At 45.1% G+C, this 21,243-nt stretch overlaps 1 protein-coding gene across 1 annotated transcript in view; it reads right to left on the reverse strand.

Moving 5' to 3' along the window:
• The window catches only part of CFAP221 (cilia and flagella associated protein 221), an 87,657-nt gene that overhangs the window by 39,239 nt on the left and 27,175 nt on the right, over positions 1-21,243 (reverse strand). The window contains exons 6-10 of the mRNA XM_023762517.1: positions 16,589-16,692; positions 3,742-3,901; positions 1,401-1,521; positions 1,207-1,318; positions 902-1,010 (exon numbers count right to left, since the gene is read on the reverse strand). Of these exons, the coding sequence (XP_023618285.1) occupies positions 902-1,010; positions 1,207-1,318; positions 1,401-1,521; positions 3,742-3,901; positions 16,589-16,692 (606 nt within the window). The remainder of the gene's footprint in view (positions 1-901; positions 1,011-1,206; positions 1,319-1,400; positions 1,522-3,741; positions 3,902-16,588; positions 16,693-21,243) is intronic.

Consider the following 21,243-nt stretch of genomic DNA (forward strand, 5'->3'; position numbering starts at 1 on the left):
AATTGGTAGTTACAGAAAAGTCATGGGGATGTAAAGTACAAGGTAGGGAATACAGTCAATGATATTGTAATAACTATGTATGGTGACAGATGCATACTAGATTCATTGAGATGATCACTCAATAAGTTATATAATGTCTAATCACTGGGTTGAACACCTGAAACTAATATAATATTGTATGTCAGCTATAATAAAAAATTATTAAAACTGCTCTTCAGTTACTTGGCATACTTCCTATTTAGCTGAGGTCACACCTGAATACAGACATATGCTGAAGTAGAAGGTATTCCCATGAGAACAAATGGCACTCCCCCTCCCATGCAAGCAGGGTGGCTAGGTGAGGAGCGCTTAGGCAGGGGAATGGACAAGACGGCCTCTAAAAGACCCTTTACTGAAGTCTTTATTCTTAGCTTAATGTAAGAGTTTCTGAACTTTGTTTTAGCTGAATCTGAACACATGGAAATGCCTGGTGCGACCTGGTAAGAAATTGTGAAAAGGGCTCCATTTTGATTGCAGGAGCACAGGCAGCAGTCTCACATCTGAGTTTTAAAACCTCCACCAGCAGCCTCCCCCAGCCGGTACTGCTGGGCTCCCAGCAGACCCATGGGGCTCCTGGTGTGGTGAGACTGGGGGCGGTCGGGGCAGCAGTGGGCAGCAAGGAGTGTCCCTCTTCTCCATGTGCACGCTGGTTCTGCCACTGGCTGGCCACACGTAGGAAAGGGCATAGCTTGGTCACACTGATTTATTCCCAAAAGTAACTTTGCTCTGAAATAGAGGGTCCAGTGGAGGGAAAGAATAATCAAAATTTTCAAGAGTTATGACATTTCATTGTCTCATATAAAAAAGCCATTACTCAAAGCAAAGTACTGTCACTTGATACAAATAATTGCTCAATATTTACCATCTAAGGTGATTTTCAATCTCTTCGCAAGTGTCCTGTCTGACTTTCTGTTCAAAAAGTGCTTCCTTCATCTGTCTTGTTTTTGAAATCTCAGTGCCTTGGTCCAAAACTGAGGACAGAAGCAGACAATGATTATACCGGTAATCAAATCAGAATCGTTTGCTGAGAGAAAAACACATTTCTAAATATAAAACTCAGCGACCTAATTGGGTTTTGTTGTTATTGCTCATGAATAGTAAATGCCACAGGCAATAATTCGTTCCTATTCTGCCCAGGTGCTGCTTTATGGTGGACCAGCTGGTTACCTTCTCTTAATTCTTTAATTTTCAATTTTCCTGGTTCTTGGTTTAAAACAGTTGCCACAGCAAATGGATTTGATAAATCTACTGGAAATCTCAAGTTCTGATATTCAATTTCCTGGGACCAAATCAGGAAGAAAAAGTCATTATTTTGCTTCTCTCTCACTCCTCCCATTATGGTTAACATGATGCCCACTTACCTTAACCTTTGGAGGTTTTAACTTTGCTGGCAGTCGGTGAAAATTTATCCCTGTCATTGACTTCTCTGCAGGAATGTCCACTTTCTTAGAAAGAATATTTAATCTTTCAAATTCTTCTAATCTATAGTTTAAAACATATTAAATTAGTATATAATCAAACAACTCAAGATTCCCATTTCTATCTTCCTTCTAATAATACCATGACTTATGGTCCATTAGTTAGTAATTGAAGGTCAAGTTGGTGTGCTAAAACATTGGTCTACTAAAATAAATTCAATGTCAGTATACCAAAGGATAACCATTTACATCAAAATAGTTTACCAATGGCTGTTGTTACTTACATTCACAAAGAACAAAACAAGTGGAAAACATGATATGCTGAAAATTGCTCTCATGGTCTAGCATAATTTATTTTTAGGCTATTGGTTTTCATTAGCTAAATTTACTACATTAAAAAAATCTTACATTGATTTATCTTCACAGCAAAAGAATGATTATGACCACTGTTTGTAATAAGATCTTTCAAAAGGTGATTCAAATGTTTGAGATCTTTTCTGCAAGTGCAAACTGGCTTTGGACATATGTAGATATAGTGCTGCTAACATGACCACGGAAACTATTCGAGTTATATCTAAAGAGATGTAGTAGGACTATGTTACATTCCTAAGTGCTACCTATGGAGCATTTCTTTAAGCAAGAATACCTGAACACCTGTTTTATAGGATTACAGATTTCCTGGGTATTACAGATAGAAGTTAAGACTATGCTAACATTCATTCATTCTGACTGTCAATGTGCATTTGCTGAGCACCTATTGAACAGGCCCAGTGCACAGCATGGGCGCCCAAGTAAGGGTATCCCGCAAGGCCCATGGCATGGGAGCACCTGTCGCTGGTGACACACACACTGACAGACATGCTGTGATGTGCAGAGATGAGGCGCTTGGTTAGGGAGTGAGCTGTGGCTCAGCCTCCACATCTCTATAGAGCCTTGACATCACTTCTGCTGTAAATGTAGGGGAACAACAACAATAACAAATGAGGGTGTTAAAAAACAGTCTCCTCAAGAAATCTAATTGCTAGTGTTGACAAAAAAATAAATGAAGGGATCTAAGATAGTGATAGAGAGTTATATTTGGCCATGCCAAATTTAGGACACGAGTAAGTCCCTCACACACCCAATAGTGAAACAAAAAGCAACCTATGAAACTTTCAGAGAACATGGATGCAGGATAATTTTCTCCTTCATGGTGAAATTTATATTTTATGTGCCATGTGGGGAGAGATGAAGGTATTGAAACATAGTCCTTGAAAACGTTGAGTGTGCAAAATAAGATAGTAAACTAGTTGGGAAACCAAAAATGACAGTTTAGAAATAGTGTATATCAGCATTTCCATACAATGCTCTTGTGTAGTTAAGAACCTGTCTGTGGAAAGATATGTAAGTAAAAATCCTACTCAAGTGATGTCTTTAGGAAGAAAATCATGATATAAATACATAATAAATCATGAAGTTACACTTTTAATATGCCTTATGATGTAAATAGGTAATGTATATCTATGTGTGACAAGAAGAGGAATATCAAGCTATTTCTTTATCATTTTTGAAATATTTATAAGGATTTTCCAAAATTAGTATTTATACTGTGGCAAATTTTCCTTTTAACTTTGATAAAATCATGCATACTAGGATAAAACATAATATTAACTAGATACATTGGGATATAAAAATACGAGCTCACATTCAAATGAAAGTAGAACTTCAGAAAAAATTTGTAGTGATCTACAACCTAACCCCATTTCACATCTTTTCTCTGACTTGAATGTTGATGGTGTTTTAACACTCCTCCCGTGTGGCACGTTTCCCTTTCTGCCTTACGTAGAAGTCACTGTGAGACAGGACTTATTTCGGCTCCTCTGTTGCGGGTGTATTCAGGGTTTCCCATGGGAGTAGCAGTGGATACTGCCCAGAGAGACACTCAATAAGTTATAATAGTATATTGAAACTTTGAAGAGTTATGTTGTTCTGGCCTTATGGGTTAATTTCTTGAGTGAACAGTAACATATACATCTGGTCAAAAATTCAACCAGCACACCAATAATCATCAGTGAGAGAATATATCCCCCCCAAACCCCTTTATCTCAGTCAGTGCTTCCCCTCTTGGCAGAAGCAACGGCTGCTACAGCATAGAGACATTCTATGCATTACCATTATACTTTAAAGTGCATTTGAAGTAAATTTTTGATGGCATTCTGTTAGAAGGAAGGAAAACAGAATGGAAGGAAGACTGGATTTTAAAAAGGGCTTAAAGATAAACACAAACAGTCCACGGCTGCCATACTTTAAAGCCATGTTGGGATAGCAAGTTCCGGTGAAGACACACTCGTAGGGCTGAGAGTTGAACTGGGAAATCCTCAACTGCATTCTTACTTGTGCCATCCCGTACTGAAAGGGCGTAAACTTGACAGTCACGTTCACCTTCCCATTAGCTGGGATTATCCCTGAGGGAAGAAATGAGAAAAAACTGATACTTTCTCTTCTGCAAAGTCCAAAGTCCCTGTGCACACATTCTTCCCAGAATAAGCACAAGTTTTCTATCCTCTTTATATAGTCTTTTCAATAAAAACACGTGAATTGCCTTTTGGTGTTTACATTGATTTTATTTACTAACTAGAGGCCCGGTGCATGGATTCGTGCATTGGTGGAGTCCCTTAGCCTGGCCTGCGCCCTCTCACAATCCGGGACCCCAGGGGGCAGCTCCTTCATCGAGCGTCTGCCTCCTGGTAGTCAGTGAGCCTCATAGCGACTGGTCATTCTGGTCATTTGGTTATAATGGTCACTTAGGCTTTCATATATATAGATTACTACATAATAATTATTGGATTGTGTCAGTTACATAAATACATGCATATCAATCAGTATCAGTAAATCACAGTTGAACTCCCAGAACAACTGTCTTTGAACTAATTACCAGATGTCAGTGTGAATGCTGTGAGCAACAAAGAAAAGCTAGGAACACACATGAACAAGTTTTTGTCCACATAATGAAAGTCCCTATATTGTTGTGTAATTGGATTCTTCACTTTAAAACTTTCACGATGGACAGCTGTTCTCTTCCAAGTCAAATATCCCACCATGTCTTATTCCTCCCTGTATCTCTGTGGCCATCAGGGATGGAACACAGCAAGTGCTTAATACACATAGAAGGAAAAATGAAAGGGAGAGCGGGGAGCGGGTGGAGGGGAGGATCCGTGTGCTCAGTGTGAGAGGGGCCAATGCTCTGCCTCCACTGAAGGCTCTCCGGCTTGCTTTCCAAATGACTCCTCATGCCCCTGCGCCTCGGTCTCTCCTGTCCCTGCAGGGCCTTGCACATTCTCTCATAAATTCCTGGCGCCCCTCCCTCCCGTTTCACTCTCCTCTGAACCTTGCACCCCCCCCTCCCCCCGTGCTCTCTATGCTTAACCACATGGACACCCCATGCTGCCAGCTAAGCATTCCTGGAGCACTCACTGTATGCCAGGCGCTGTTTTAGGCACTCAAGAAATAGCAACAAACAAAACAAAGTTTACCCCTTTACCGTCTACCTCCCCCTGGATCTGAGTGTAAATTTTACAAAAGCAGGCTCCTCCTCATAACTGTGTTCCGACCCCAATGAATACTTGCTGAATGAGTAAATGAATCCAAACTTCAACGCCAATTACACGAAACTCCTCCTGACTCTCTGTCCACGAGAGGGAACCCCCTCTCAGCTCCGTCAGCCCTACAGGACTCCAGTACTGCCTGAACGGTTGCCTTTCAGAGCTTACAAGCTCCTAACTAGGTTGCAAGCCCCCAAGGCAGACAACAGGCCCAAAGCTCTTTTATCTTCATGGATCCCAAGCCCAGTGCTTCAGAAATAGGTATTTGTTAATTTCCTGAGGGCAGAAATGAAAATCTTTAAGTAACAGCCACTAGTGATTCAAGAGACCACAGAGGGAAGAGGTAATCAGAAGCGCTCGCTCTGTCCGTCAGCCTATCAGCAGAGAAAGGCCATGATGCCCGGCAGTTCAGTGCCTCGGCCGCCCACCTGACCAGAAAACACACCCATTTGACCTGCAATTCACTGGGGGCTTTAGACTAAGAACATTCTAGTGCTTCTGCTCCAGCTCATTAACTTAAAAAATAAGGACAAGCTCCGGAGCAAGGATTAATGTTTGCCTTGACCTGGCTGCTTTATGTTTAAGTGCTCCCAGCCCAGCTCGAATACATAAAGCACATGGGGCTGTCACCTAGGCAACCGGAGTACACACGGCCTTTCCCATTAACAGGGACACCAGTTAACACAGCTCTGTTAACAGAACTGGGTCGTAGCCCATTGACAAATGTTAACAGCTACAAAGGTGTGACAAGCTCTCATAGCTTATTGCTTGGCAAAAATTAATGGTGGGAGAAATGAGAGAATGTTGCATGTTTTAAAAGTGAGAAGAGCACCCCAAAATTTACTACTTCATTTAAAACCTCCCCAAACCATGATTCTGTGGCTTCCATTCAATTCAGATCATTACCCTTAACACAACCAGGGTAATGGTAAGTCCAGGGCAGGGAGGGTGATGAGGCAGAGACAAAGGCTAAGAAAACCCCAGTTTATCAATAAAAGAGTATTATGAAGAAAATGTAACAACACTTAGAAATTATAAGTGAAGTCACCAGAAAAGACCACTATATATTTGCCTTGATTACAATTATGTAAAACAGGCATAAATATGGGCAGTTACTAAAAGAAAAGGGAAACTAAAACGTACATTTTTTGTTAGGGCATAGGCCCAGGATGGGGATTATTTTTAAAAAAATTACTTTCTTACGTGTCCATATAGTGTTATTACAATGTCGTTATAATTTTTAAGTAACATTTTCTTCAAAGAGCTCAGGAAGTATAGACCATTCTCCCACATGCTTGGAGTGTCAGTAGGTATTAGCCTTAATCTTCCAAATTTAGGCTTTCGCTAGCTATGATTTTGGGGCAAACTTCTTAATCTCTCCAAGCCCCAGTTGGGAATTTAATAGCTAATACTTTAGAAACTGTCCATGAACAAGCTGTTGACAAACTCTACCAGTTGTTTGACTCACTGGGTTACGGAAGGGAGGGCTGCAAGGTGGTCCTTCCCGCTGACTCACACGCCACCCTGGGACAATCGCAGGCCATCACTGCTGCCCAGAGCGTGTGGACAAGGAAAGGCCAGAGCCCATACAGACCCGGACTCACCCCCTTGTTTGGCCTTCTACGAACCCTGTGACTTGGCGTGGTTACTTTACCTGAGCCTCATTTTTCTCATCTGTAAAATGGGGTGAGGAGAAAAGAATGCACAGGGCCTGTGACAATGCCTGGCACAGGGTGTGTGTCCTGTCAATGTGCTCTTCCCGATGTCTGAGCCAAATGAGCAAGTTGTAACTTCTTGTGTAAGAAATGATCATTAAAATGTCAAGAAGAGCCCAGCCGGCATGGCTCAGTGGTTGATTGTCGACCTATGAACCAGGAGGTTACGGTTCGATTCCCAGTCAGGGCACATGCCCGGGCTGTATGCTCCATCCCCAGTGTGGGGCGTGCAGGAGGCAGCGATCAATGATTCTCTCTCATCATTGACATTTCTATTTCTCTCTCTCCCTCTCCCTTCCTCTCTGAAATTAATAAAAATACACTTTAAAAAAATGTCAAGAATAGGAAATGTTTCTTGGAAAAATGTATCCTCATTTTAATCTTTCATCCCTTCTCCCTCCAGTCAGCGCTGGTGACTGGAATACATTTGTATATTTTCAGAAAACAACTCCAAGACCATATGGATTCCTGCAACAGAGAGGAATTATCAGGACTGCTCCAGCCACAGAATAGCGGTGGCCCAGTGAGACAACAAGAAGAGAAGCAGTCCAGAAATAAAGATGGTAAAGACCCCTTGCCATGCTAGCAGTCAGCAGCTGTGTGTCGCTGCAGGTTGCCCAGGACCAAACCAGAGAGGGTCGGACCTGCATTGCCACCATCCAGAACTGAAATATTACTGCTGACATGTACACATAAGAAACTATCGGACACTGAAACTTGAACTTCTCCTAAAAAACAAAGAAGGGGGATCTGTTGGGGGCCAGATGTAAGCTGGCAAGGTCCTTGCACCTGAAGGGGCTAGCAAGGCTGGGACCCTTACCCACACAGTTTTCCCAGACTTGTTTGGATGGCAATTATCAGTAGAACGAAAGCAACCTTTGTAGAATGAGAACAGCCTTTCATGGCTTACCAAGAAGTCTGTAACTATTTACTGAGATATGCTGTACTGAGAACTTGTCCTTCTGCTGTGTCTCTCCCTTAGAGATTAAGAGGAACAAAGAATACATTCCTCTTGACAAACCTCCTATTCAGTGTGCTGTGTATAAACAGGATTGTGTGGCTAATAAAGTTGCTTCAGTTACTCGAGAGCTGTAGTCCTCCCGATCCTGCTTTCCTGTCTTTCTTTCTTTTCTCAATTCCCACCTCCCTGCCTCAGCCCGGCTCAACCTGTCAGGCTGGCCCTGACATGACTGGAACCAGGGATACGTAGTATTGAAATCTTCCTTTCCTCCCCGTCCACCAAACACCCAAAATACAGCCCTGGGAGCAGGATGAGAGGCGGGGCTCTGCCGCATGGGTGGGAAGCCGAGGAGCAGCCTGAGGAGAAGGTGCTGGGAAAACTCAGCCGGTCAGCAGGTCACTGGCTGCCGGGCCCACAACCATTGTGGGGAGCAGTGCGTGCAGCACACGTGTCCCGCCTGCCCACTGTGCCGGGCAGCGTGCCCAGCACCATCTGGGAGGGCTGAGTGACCGCACAGGAGTGCTTATTGCTGAACTCAAGGAGCTGCTGGCAGCGTAGTGAAGAGCCCCCACATGGCCCACTGCTCAAGCCACCTGCTGACCCCCCCGGCAGGCCCCCCCTTCAGCCTGTCCACTCCACCACCACCCCGCCCATCTCCATGGCAGCACCCACCCAGGCCCACCTCAGCTGCCTTCCCCAGGGACTGTCTGCTGCTCCAACACACTCTCCCCCAAGTGAGGTCATGCCCCCACCTGCTTAGCAGCCTCCAATGGACTCACACCCAGCTCAGAACCAAACCCTAACTCCTACCCGACTGAGTCCCCATCAGCCTCTCCAGTTTGGTCCAGGGCCTCCTGCCCTTGCTCACACCCTCCAGACACGCTGGGCTTCCCTCTTTCCCTCCAACATGGCCATGCGAGCCTCTCCCGGCCTTGCTGCCTTCGCGCTGACGGCTCCCTCGGCCTGAAATCCTCCTCCCCGGCTCTGGCCGGGCCTGACCTCTCTCCATCAGGTCGAAGCTGACACTCCTTCTCAGACACCTTCCTGACCACCTGGGTGAGAGCCGTGAGCTGGTCCCATCACCAGGTTTTATTTTTCTTCCCATCATTTCTCCTCTGGGCAATGCCATTCTTGGGGTGCTGGTCTCTCTTCCCCACTAGAATGCCAGCCCCAGCAGAGCGGGTGTCTGTCTTGTTTCCTTGGCACCTCGGCTCCTGTCACAGTGCCTGATGCTGGGCAGGTGCTGAGGACTGGGCTCTGAGCGAAGGCCGGAGAGGAAGTGGGAGGATGCGAACCCTGCAGACACAACCCCAGCAGCATTTCTGGTGAACGAGGAAGAAAAGAAACTACTTAAATTTGACTACCATCCCGTCACACTCACCAAAACAACAAGGAGAAAAGTGCCAAATGAAAGAGAAGAGAGATTAAACAAGGGGAATGCGCACAACCGCAAAGCACAACTGAGCAGCACGCCTGCCAGCTACTGTCACTGAGGCACGTGGCACCTGAGAGCTGGGGGGCAGCAGATTTCCCCTCAAGTGAGAGTCACAGCCCTGAAAACACATCCAACTCCGCTTTGATTAACGTGACAAAATGTGGGAGTGTGGCTGGGCCCTGGAGAAGTGGGATCATGACAAAGAGACCCAACCCCAACAGCACAGACAGCAGAGAGGGGAGCAGATGCAGTCACCGGCTGCCAGGCAACTTCTAGCGTCTGAGACCCCAGGCCTACTCCAGAAGGCAGCTGGAGGAGACGTGGAGGTGAGCAGAGAGTGAGCAACTACAGAATTGCCATCGCTCATGGGACAGATGCTGTCTTAGACTCTCCTACCACTCACCCGGCCCTGGTGAGCACCGGGCAGTTGTTCTCCCAGGGTGCTTGAGCTCGGAGTGTGGTGCCAGATTCCCTGGGTGCCAATCCCAGCTCCGCCCCTGGGCAACTTCCCTAACACTCCCTGCCACCAGCCAATTCCTCATCTGGAAGGTGGGCATTCTCACAGAATCGACTCCCAAGGGTTGTTGGGAGTATTGAGTGTGTTTACATTTAGAGTGGAGTCTGCCACGTGTGTAGACATTAGCTATTGTTTCCGTTATTATTACTGTTATTATTATCATCACCCCTTCTCCCACATCATTCCTCTGCCTTTTCTACCAGTCAAGTTGCCCTTCAAGATGACAGGCAGCAGAGAGACCTCAAACATGCTGGCACTCCAGGTGTGTAGCGCCCAGACATGCCAGCACTCCAGGCGTGCAGCGCCCAGGGACCTCGGTTAGCAAGCCACTAGACGAGAAAACCCAGATGCCAGAAAAGGAACTGAAACACAGACATGGAGAAAACAGGTAGCAAAGAATGGAGGTGAAACCCTAGTTCCATTCATTTGTTTATTTAATCCTCATGAGAGGGTATGGTTTTTTAAAAAAATATTTAATCCTCATGAGAGGGTATGGTTTTTTAAAAAAATATTTTATTTGTGTTTTTTTTTTTACAGAGAGGAAGGGAGAGGGATAGAGAGTTAGAAACATCGATGAGAGAGAAACATCGATCAGCTGCCTCCTGCACACTCCCTACTGGGTATGTGCCCACAACCAAGGTACATGCCTTTGACCGGAATCGAACCTGGGACCCTTGAGTCCGCAGGCTGATGCTCTATCCACTGAGCCAAACCGGTTAGGGCAAGGGTATGTTTTTTATTGCCTTTTAGAGAGAGGAAGGGAGAGAGAGGTTTATTGTTTGCCTCCCATATGTGCCCAGAACAGGGATCCAACCTAGGTATGTGCTCTGACCTGGAATGAACCCACAACCTTTTGGTGTAAGGGATGATGCTCCAACCCACTGAGCCACCGGCCAGGGCTCCTAGTTCCATTTAAATAGAAACGAAGTAACTGAGGCACTTATGGCCATTAGTCAGAATACAAATGCTACAAAACTGGATGCATAACCAAACAGAATTGGGAGCTGTAAGGAGGGGAGGGGAACGTGTCCGGGTGCTAACTCCCCCTCTTCCACAGCCAAGACTGAAATTGGCTGAAATTGAAGCCCGAAATTGAAATAGAAAGTGGCTCTGACCTCTTCATGTTTTATCATCTTTCTTACTTGTAGTCATACATTTTAGGAATGAATATCACTTATAATATTCACAGCAATTCCTTCGGTTTCATCTGTTTTTCTTCAATCAATATCAAATGACAAAACCAGCATTTTTATGTACAACTAGAGGCCTGATGCACGAAATTCGTGCAAGAGTAGGCCTTCCTTCCCCCTGCTGCTGGCACCAGCTTCCCTCTGGCACCCGGGACCTGGGCCTCCCTCGAAGCCCTGGCTTCATCCTGAAGGATGTCTGGTCTAATTAGCATATTACGCTTTTATTATTATGGATAGGTCCTGCTTTTTTACTATTTTTACCTGTCCCTGTATCACTGTCCGCAGTCCCCTTCGTTTCTGCTCTTTGCACAGAAGCATGGACGGTGTAACGGTGCCCAACAGACGCCCATGACAGCTTTTTCTGGGGTGGCAGTATTCTGGGTAATATTTTTCAAATTGGATTTTGTACTTCTTTGCAGTCTTGGGATTTTTTATAACAAACACATTTCCTTTTTATAAGGCCACGTTTAAAGAAACATATTTATATGTGTTGAGCCCAATATTCCCACACTTACTTACACCCCGAGCCTCTTTTTCCCTCTGTTGGCGCCATTATCCTCACCAGTCAGCCCTGTGGGGCCCACGGAAGGGCCTGCTCCCCGGTGGAGACAGGCTGCTGTTCCGGGCAGGACCCAGGCTGGGCCAAACACTGCCTCACCCTCCCCGAGCCCAGTGGCACTGGCATTTCAGAATTCAGAATGGAGGGCACAGAGTTTGGTCAGGGCACAGGCATCGTTCCCTGGGTGAAGTTCACTGTGGTCAACTGCGTGTACTCAGCCCAAATTGACATGTCATCTTCAACAGGTGATACCAAGGGCCCTTGAAGGCAAGAAGAATGCATAAGCTTGGTTGAGAGCTACTATTAATTTCTCTAACTTTTCTCTCACAAAATACAAGTTTCCTAAACTCTAGTCTGTGCTACATTCTATTTGCTCCCCTCTCCTACTTTACGGCCTCCTGGTGCCATTCCTCTTCCAGCTTAGGGCGTCCTCGAAGGCTTGAGTCTGGAGTCAGGCCAGCTGGCCTCCCTGCACCTCAGTGTCCTCAGCTGTGAAAGGTGCTGACAATGGGCCCTCCTCACAGGGCTGTGGGTGAAACGAGGCAGTGCGTGTAATGAGGTGCCCGACGTGTGGCTAACAGTTAGTAGGCGGGAGCGAGTGCTAACATCGCGCCAGCGGCTGCGTGCAGGCACTGCCGCCCACTCAGGGCGTACTGCGCGCCTAGTGAGATGTAGCCTCGCCACCAAAGGGACAGGGCTGCTCCGGAGTCTGTGCCTAAAGAGCCGCTACTTGCTTATCTGGCTTCCCCGCTTTCTTCAGCACGCCACCATCGACCAGTTCAATAAGGGACACAGGGAACGCATCTGCATTTATATATTAACTGTCCCCAACGGTTCTCCCTCGCCATTAGGTTTGGTGCTGGAGAAAGTCATGAACGAGTCTGATCTCTTGATTCCACTTCTCCTGAGCATTCTTTTCCATCCTCGCGTGTGGCCTGGCTGGTCTTCCATTTGCTGAACTGGAAGATTGTCAGAAGCGCTTTGCTGGTGTATCTCACTCAGTTGTGTCACTTGCCAAAGATACCACTGTGTCTCCATCCCTCTGTGTAGCCTTACAGTCAGCAAATATTTCCTGGGATGACGCTGTTCTCGATCGTCCTGACCACCAGTAGGAAACACTTTACGGGGCCTCCTGCTGTCTGGAGATCCCCAGGTCTTGCCCTCCCCTGGCAATCCTTGTCCGTTCGCCCATCGCAGGCGTGTGGCGAGGCAGGGAGGAGCAGTGGGGTGACCTTTCCTATTCACATTCCTGTCGGGAAGGAGTGGCTTTGCCCGTGGACGCCCTACGGCTTCCGGACCCCGCAGGTGAGGTTTGTTACGTGATAAGATAGGTTAGTCAAGGGGTTTTTGGAGAAAAAAAGAGGCAAACAGGTGTGACACTCACTTCCTTTTGAAAGCTGAGTGCTGGGAGGTGGGCAGCACATGGCAGCTATTGTAGGAGCATGAATGGGTTCGACAGAGAGGCTGTGGCTGGACTAGGGGCTGAGTCCAAAAGAGCCGCTCAAGTCAGGAGGCCCCCGGGGGACCTGGCCTCTACAGCAAGGTGCAGTGCTCCCGGTGTCCTCGTGCTCATCCCGGGGGAGGGGTTTGCTCTTCGCTGGATGTGCTGCCTGCTGGGTTGGTGGCCCTGGGCCTGTGGGTAACACCTATCACCAAAAAGTAGCCTGAGGCCAAAGCAAGAGCAAAGGCTCTGGGATTATGCCCAAATCAATACAAAGTTGTAAAAATGTACATTTGGAAGACAATGAAAATAGAAAACTATTTGTAAATGCCTGATGTGTTCATCATAGTTGAAAAAGAAAAGAGGATGAAAGTATTGAAATAAGAACACTGGGCAATAGCCCCCAGGAACTCTTGCTAAACTAGCCATTTTAATGCTACGTTACCATTTATGTGAATTGGATTCGTTCTCCCTGAGTGTGGGACACCAGGTGGATGTCCAAGATCTCACAGTAGTCAAAAGTAAACAAGTGCAACACGGTTCTGTGGAATGTGGCTGGTCTCCAACACTAATAAGATCTTGGCCAAACTCATGTATTGCTGGCTCTTCCAAAATTATCAACAGTGTCTTGCTGTTTTAATTGTGTATGATTTCTTGTCAACAGTACAAGGCAGGTCACAGAATCCTTTACTCATGTCCCTCAAGCTCAGGGAAATCTTGGCGCCATCATTAGACCCAGCTCCTGGCAGTACTGTCATCTCGCATGAGGGTGGCCGGTGGGCACCTGGCCAGTTGAGTTGAAGTTGAGGGCTCTATGTCAGGTTCAAATCTTGTAAGGGGAATTAGCTTTACTCAAATGTTGGCACTGGGCAAGCCTGAGCACAAAACGCCTGGGAGGCATGGATGTTGGGTGCTTCCAGTTCCCAGAGACAAAGTTGCTTTATAACCTAATGGACCGATGGGCAGCTCCACAGGCCTTTAGGCAATCAGTTAGCAAAGAAGTATCTGAAACAGTGTGTACAAAATACTCCTGCTTACTGTGTAAAATCAGCCTATAGTTCCTAGTCTACCTGTGAAATGGAGGCAAGATGACTTACTGGCTGAAAAAGTGACCCCGGACTGTCCAACTGCAAGGCCTATGGGTCAAGCTAGATGCCTGACAAGCCAGGAAAGCCCAAAGCTCACCTGGGCTACGTGCCGCCCAAACTGCATTCACTGTCCACGCAGCCAAGGGGTTTCACTGCAGGTGAACAAAAGCCATCACTGAATTCTAGAGCCTCAAAAGAATAACAGCCAAGATGTATCGCTGCACCAACAAAGTGGGAAACCAAAGCAAGACAATGTCGAGACCAGTGGAGCAGAGTGATGGGCGAAGCCTCAAAAAAAAAAAAAAAAAAAAAGCTACCCAGGAGGCTCAGTGGTCAGCCTCGGAGACCAGCTTGTAAAGCCAGGTCAGCAGCACCATCCACATGAAGCAGATCATTTAAAACCAGAGGCAGGGTTCCCAAAGTTCAAACCCAGGCTTGTCCTTGTTCCTTCATCCATCCATCCATTCATTCACTCATCACTTATGTCTTCTGCACCACACTCTCCTGATTTCCTCCCTGATCTCTGCCCTGGACCCACTTCCCCTTGCTGTCCTCTGAGTGCCTGTGTCCAGGGCTCGGGCCTCAGTCCACTCAATCCCTGGGTGACCTCATGGCCAGTCCCACAGCCCTACAACCCATCAATGTTCAGGCGGTGCCGATATTTATGTCCTTAGCTCTCATCCTCTTTTGACTCCAAACTGGTATATTCAACTTAATTTACTTAAAGGAGGAATTTAAAAGACAAGCAACCAACAAAGCACCAGAGCAACCACAAAAGCTTATCAGATTGAGCAGGAAATGTGCACAGGTATCACCCTTGGTCTGAATTGTGTGGCTGTGCAGTGCACAGCCTGAGCACTTGTGGCAAGGCCTGCATGGTGTTTTAGTGTTTCACGTACAGCTGTTATTCATATGTGCGAGCACTGTCTCTGCTTATAGACACAGCCACAGGTGTTTAATAGGTTGTGCTTCAAAGCCCTTTTGGTAAACTAATATTCTGTGTCTTGGGATTTTTTTTTTAAAGAATGACTTGGCCGTAAGAATCTCTAGCTTTCTCCCAAATTCTCCCTTCCTTTTCATTGCTGCTGCCACCAGCCTAGTTCAGGGTCTCGAGGCCTCAATTATTTCATTCCCAGCACAATGATCTCCTGCTCCCCTGCCTACCCCACTCCAGTCACACCTTCTCACTGCAGCTCCACTGGCCTTCCTCAAAGTCCTTCCCATCAAGACTGCTCAGAAAGCTCAGTGGTTCCCTTCTGCCTGTGGAACTTAATGGAATTATAGACCACCAGGCCGGGCAGGCTAAGCCCGGGGCTGCTGAAAACTTACCTGCAGAAATATTACCTTGTTTAGTTTATTTTTTGTAACCATTTATTTTTATCTTCTTTTTAAAGCTTAAAAATAACAAAATTCTTCTCTCTGGAAAGAGAATCAAGCCATTTTCTGCAATATAAATAGTGGCTACAGTGTATTGCAAAAATCTCAGAATGGCTCCTGGTTCTCTAGGAAATAATCAAGTTACATTTTATAATTTAGAAGTGATTCAAAGTTCCTCCTTTGAACCCTCATTTTGGACAAAATATGCACTTGCAAGGATGAAAGGGCAGGAAACAAATGGACAACTCCCCTGACATTTAAAAACAGCCCCAGTGCTCACAGCCGACCACTGTGGACAGCTACTTACATCCCAAACCTAGACACCACGTGCCGGGAGCTGGGGCCAGCACCCACTTCAGGGGGGATTTCTCTCCCAAAGGCCCTGAGCCGCACGGGGACCCAGGTCCTTGGGGCACGCAGAGACGGGCTGTCCACATTCATCGGAACCTCACTAAGACTCGGAGAGCTTGGGGGAAATAATACTCTCATTTTATTTGACATTGAATTGAAAGATGAATATAAGGTACCAAGAGGCAAAATTAGAATTACAGTCAATTCAAGTTTTGATCTTGGAAAAAATGTACCTGGGCATTATTTTAAATTATCTGCATGACACAAATGATCCTAAGTGTTTTTATCTCCAAGTGTCTAATTCCAATTTACACTGTGCCAGATATGTAAAATCTGTCACCGTTATGCATTTGAAAATATCATATCTGCCGGAAACCAATTCCAGCATGTTCAGCAGGGCTGAATCATCTGGAGTGGCAATGGCATTTCCCCAAACCTAAAAAGGGATGATTGTTGGCTGCCAGACAGCTAAAAGTGCATCTTAATCTACATGTTATTGCCTCCTACTGGCCAAACACCTGAACAGCCATAGGCTAATTCCCCCATTCTGACAATGCTTGTGTATACCCTTTGAAATGTATATTTCTGTCTCGCCTCAGGACAAATTGTGTTAATAAAAAGCATGGGGTCCTGGGACGAGGATACCTGAGACCTTAGAACTTAGAACTTAGCTCCTTCAGCTAGGCTCCTCGGACCCCCAAATGCCTTTCAAAATTATGCTTCGTCTCTGGACTCCTATTTAATCTACACACAGCCTTCTCCAGGTTGCTGAACTCTTCTTGATGCTGGGACAAGAACCCCGGCACATATCCAAGTGTGGTTTATTCTCTTTTGTAACTTGAGACCTACTCTCCAAATCCTCTTTGGTCTAAGAACTCTAAGGAAATTGGAAACTTGAAAATTTGCCTCTCCTTACCTGACGTTGGCCCAATAGTAAAGGCTGGATGAGACTGAATCACAGCAACACGGAACTCAAAATCTACAGGGCAGCTGCACTGCAAAGGAATAACGTATCTTTTGCTGCAAAAAAAGAAAAATAGAAAATATCAGCAATCTTAGCAGTTCCCTTCCGCCTACGGAACTGAATAGAATTACAGGCCACCAGGCAGGGTGGGCTAGTACCGTGATCTCCAAACTCCACTCTGAGATGTCTACATCAGAATGACCGGCGGTGCCTGGGGGGGAAATGAGGCACAGAGGGGTTAAGTAACTTGTCCAAGGACACTCAGCAGTAGGTGGCGGAGGTGAGATTTGGACCCACAGAGTGTATGTGTGTACTGCCTTCTTCTACAGGACACCAGACCCTTCCCACGCTGCCCAGCACAAGTGACCCTGGGCATTGCAGTGTTCAACATAGAACTAGCTCTTTCGGTTGCAAAGAATCGAGACTCAATGTACAATAAACAACTACAACAATGACAACAGTCAACGCCAGAACAATAATTCCTGGGGGCCAGGCTGCTCCACATTTCCCAGACAGCAACGGTTCTAATCCCGCGTGGTAGTACTATGATCTCCCCACTTACAGACGAGGAAACAGGCACAACAGAGAATAAATGTCCTGCTCACGGTGACACGGCTACAGGAGGCAACCAATCACTGTGTTTCTCTCACATCGATATTTCTCCCTGTCTTTCCCTCTCTCTTCCACTCTCTCTAAGAATCAATGGAAAAACATCCTCAGGTGAGGATTAAAAAAAAATTAAGAGAATGATTCCCTATTTTGAATAAAACCCAACCCAAAGCTTTAAAATACTAGACTTATGGGCCTGGCCAGGTGGCTCAGTTGGTTGGAGCGTCATCCTGAACACCAAAAGGTTGCGGGTTTGATTCCCAGTCAGGGCACATACCTAGATTTCAGGTTTCATCCCTGATTGGGGCGTATACAAGGAGGCAACTGATCAATGTTTCTCTCTCACATTGGTGACTCTCTCTCCCTCCCCTCTTCTCTCTAAAATCAATAAACATATCTTCGGGTGAAGATTTAAACACAAACAAAAAAACAAAATTAAACTTATGATCATGTACACATTTTGTGCATATTAGAAGAGAGCATAAATTTGCCTTATAGTAAGTAAATATCATAAAATAATTTAATATAAATTCAAATTTCTTTCTTGTCCCTTCCCTAAATAAATGCTAGGAGTGGAATCAAGGGTGGCTCATTGGAAACAGAGGGCCAGACATCCCTTTAGTTCCTAGTTAATGATATAGCACCAGACGATGCTCAACCAACTGAGCCACCCTGCTGGGCTGCTGATCTCATTTTCAAAGACACAATTTCACTGGCATTGGAGCCTCGTAGACTCAGGGATCCTTAATGATATAGGCAAATAAAAACACAGATTTACATAAAGAAACGTTCACATAACAGGCACTTAATTACGTTTACACCCAGGGAATTCACCACCAGCCTCATCTTAGACCAGTGATGGCGAACCTTTTGAGTTCGGCATGTCAGCATTTTGAAAAACCCTAACTTAGCTCTGGTGCCGTGTCACATATAGAAATTTTTTGATATTTGCAACCATAGTAAAGAAAAGACTTATATTTTTGATATTTATATATTTAAATCCCATTTAACAAAGAAAAATCAACCAAAAAGATGAGTTCGCATGTCACCTCTGACACGCGTGTCATAGGTTCACCATCACTGTCTTAGACTAAGCTCAGACCAATACTAGAGGCAGAGATCAATGAAGAGTTGGGGTCAGGGAGGCGTAAGGTTTCTCCTTTGCTGGCCTTTGACTCCCTTCTTGCTCTTGGTTTAATTCCTTCCCAAACTTTAGTTAGTCCTCCACATTGGTGCAACCACCCCCACTCCCAGCCTCGCATGCCCCAGTGGTTTAGGCTGGAATTCTGCTGAAAACCTGGGGAACCAGCGGAATCAAATGAGGTCCCCTCCGTGTGCTTGTGAAAAAGTGAAGGCATTTCTCTGGAGACTGGAAAGGAACGAAAGGAACTGGGTTCAGGAAAGGGAACTAGCGACCAGGGATGCACTCTGCATTTGCGGAGATACTATATACCCTATTTATATATTTCAAAAACACTTTAAAAAATTGTGGCAAAATGTACATACATAAAAGGTTTACCATTTTAACCATTTTAAGTGGCATTAAGCACATTCACATTGTTTTGCAACCATCACCACCATCCATCCACAGGACTTTTTCCACCTTGTAAAACTGAAACTCTGTTCCCATTAAACAGTAACTTTCCATTCCCCCCTCCCTCCCGGACCTGGCAACCAGCCTTGAATTTGACTGCTCTAGGTAGCTCACATCAGTGGAATGATACAGTATAAAATACCTTTTAAAACTACTTTCACTTAAAAATATGTATATGAATAATTCATTTAATAGAAAATAACACCTTACAACTCACTAGTGTTGCAGATAATGTGGGGTGAGGTGTGGAATCAGGCTCATTGGAAACAGCAGGGCCCTCGGCCAGAGAGCAGGGAGGTCTGGCATCAGCGAGAAAGTCGCCTTAGAGGGGAAGGAGGGGAAAAGCCTCCTGCAGGCTGATTTCATTTTGTTGAGGAAAACAGCATTTATACAGAGAAGATAAGAATGCACTAAAACTACTGGTAGCTTTGGCACCTTTTAAAACCGAGGGTAGGAGGAACCACATGCTAACTGCATTCAATCAGACTTCCTTGGAGCTAAATGACCTGTAATGATATTTGGCCTGAAACAGCCCGCAGGCAACAGCTGCCAGCCTGCAGGTCCCTGTGGCTTACCCACCAGCAATTATTAGAACAAAAAGGTCACGTGGCAGTGGAATAGGAAACACATTTTCAAAGCAAAGCAACTTAAACTCAAATACTTTGGGGTTTAAAATTGTAGTATATAAGACTTTTTAGTGAGAAAATTTGGGCATTTGTAAGAGAAAGCAACTATTTAAGAAAAAAGTCACAATGCAATTGAATGGTTGCTTGTTACTCTATTCTAAATATTATGACACCATTAAATAATCACATTCCTGAATTCATATGAACAGTGTGTGTGTGTGTGTGTGTGTGTGTGTGTGTGCAGGTATCTGTGTATGTGTGCAGATATCACAAGCCTGTGACATTGGGCATCAGAGCAGAAGCAGCAGTGACCAGATGGTATGAGGTTAGACAGCATGTAAACCAAGCAAGGAGGAGGAGAGCCCAGAAAACACTTTCAGTTGAGGGTGTCTCTCCAAGACCAACAATCACCCACAATTTCTTTTTTTTTTAAATATATTTTATTGAGTTTTTACAGAGAGGAAGGGAGAGGGCTAGAGAGTTAGAAACATCGATGAGAGAGAAACATCGATCAGCTGTCTCCTGCACACGTCCTACTGGGGATGTGCCCGCAACCAAGGTACATGCCCTTGACCAGAATCGAACCTGGGACTTTTGAGTCCACAGGCTGACGCTCTATCCACTGAGCCAAACAGGTTAGGGCCACCCACAATTTCTGCCTTTGCTTCTTCTAGGAATGTGCTTTGGGTAAACACTGAAATTCCTTGTTATATTCTTAAATATTGAATTGAGAATTAATTCACGGCTATATTTTATAATAATATTTTAAAGTTCCTTACAGCTTTATACCATGATACTTAGTTTCATAGAAACCACAAATGTATATGCTTTTGAAATTAATGAATCAGTCCAAGAATTTATACAAAGACTGGAAGACCCGAAACAAGAAAAATGCTCCATGTTTAATTACTGTCCCGGACACACTTTAATTGCTATAGATGCTGACCATAAATTTGTGCTTCCCACTGTATGGGAGAACATATTTGGCAAAGATACATCTGATAAAGGGTTAATATCCAAAATATATAAGGACTCATCCAACTTAACAAAAGGAATACAAACAATCCAATAAAATAATGGGCAAAGGTCCTAAATAGACACTTCTCCAAAGTGGACATACAGATGGCCAAGAGACATACAAAAAAATGCTCAAAGTCACTGATTATCAGAGAGATGCAAATTAAAATGACAATGAGGTATCACCCTACACCCGTCAGAATGGCTATCATCAACAAATCAACAAATGACAAGTGCTGGTGAGGATGCGGAGAAAAGGGAACCCTAGTACACTGCTGGTGGGAATGCAGACTGGTGCAGCCATTATGGAAAACAATATGGAGTTTCCTCAAAAAATTAAATATGGAATTTCCATTTGACCCAGTGATCCAACTTCTAGGAATATATCCTAAGAAACCCGAAACACCAATCAGAAAGAATGTATGAACCCCTACGTACATAGCAGTGTTATTTACAATAGCTAAGATCTGGAACAGCCCAAATGCCCATCAGTAGATGAGTGGATAAAAAAGCTGTGGTACATTTATACCATGGAATAGTATGCAGCAGTAAAAAAGAAGGATCTCTTACCCTTTGCGACAGCATGGAGGGACCTAGAGAGTATCATGCTAAGCAAAATAAGCCAGTTAGAGAAAGTCAAGTATCACATGATCTCACTCATGTGTGGAATGAACAAAATACTAGCAAACTGATGAACAAAATAGATCCAGAGACATAGAAACATGGAACAGACTGTGGAATCTCAGAGGGAAGGGGGAGGG

This window comes from Myotis lucifugus, unplaced genomic scaffold (assembly GCF_000147115.1).
Source record: "Myotis lucifugus unplaced genomic scaffold, Myoluc2.0 scaffold_247, whole genome shotgun sequence".
NCBI classification, from domain to species: domain Eukaryota; kingdom Metazoa; phylum Chordata; class Mammalia; order Chiroptera; family Vespertilionidae; genus Myotis; species Myotis lucifugus.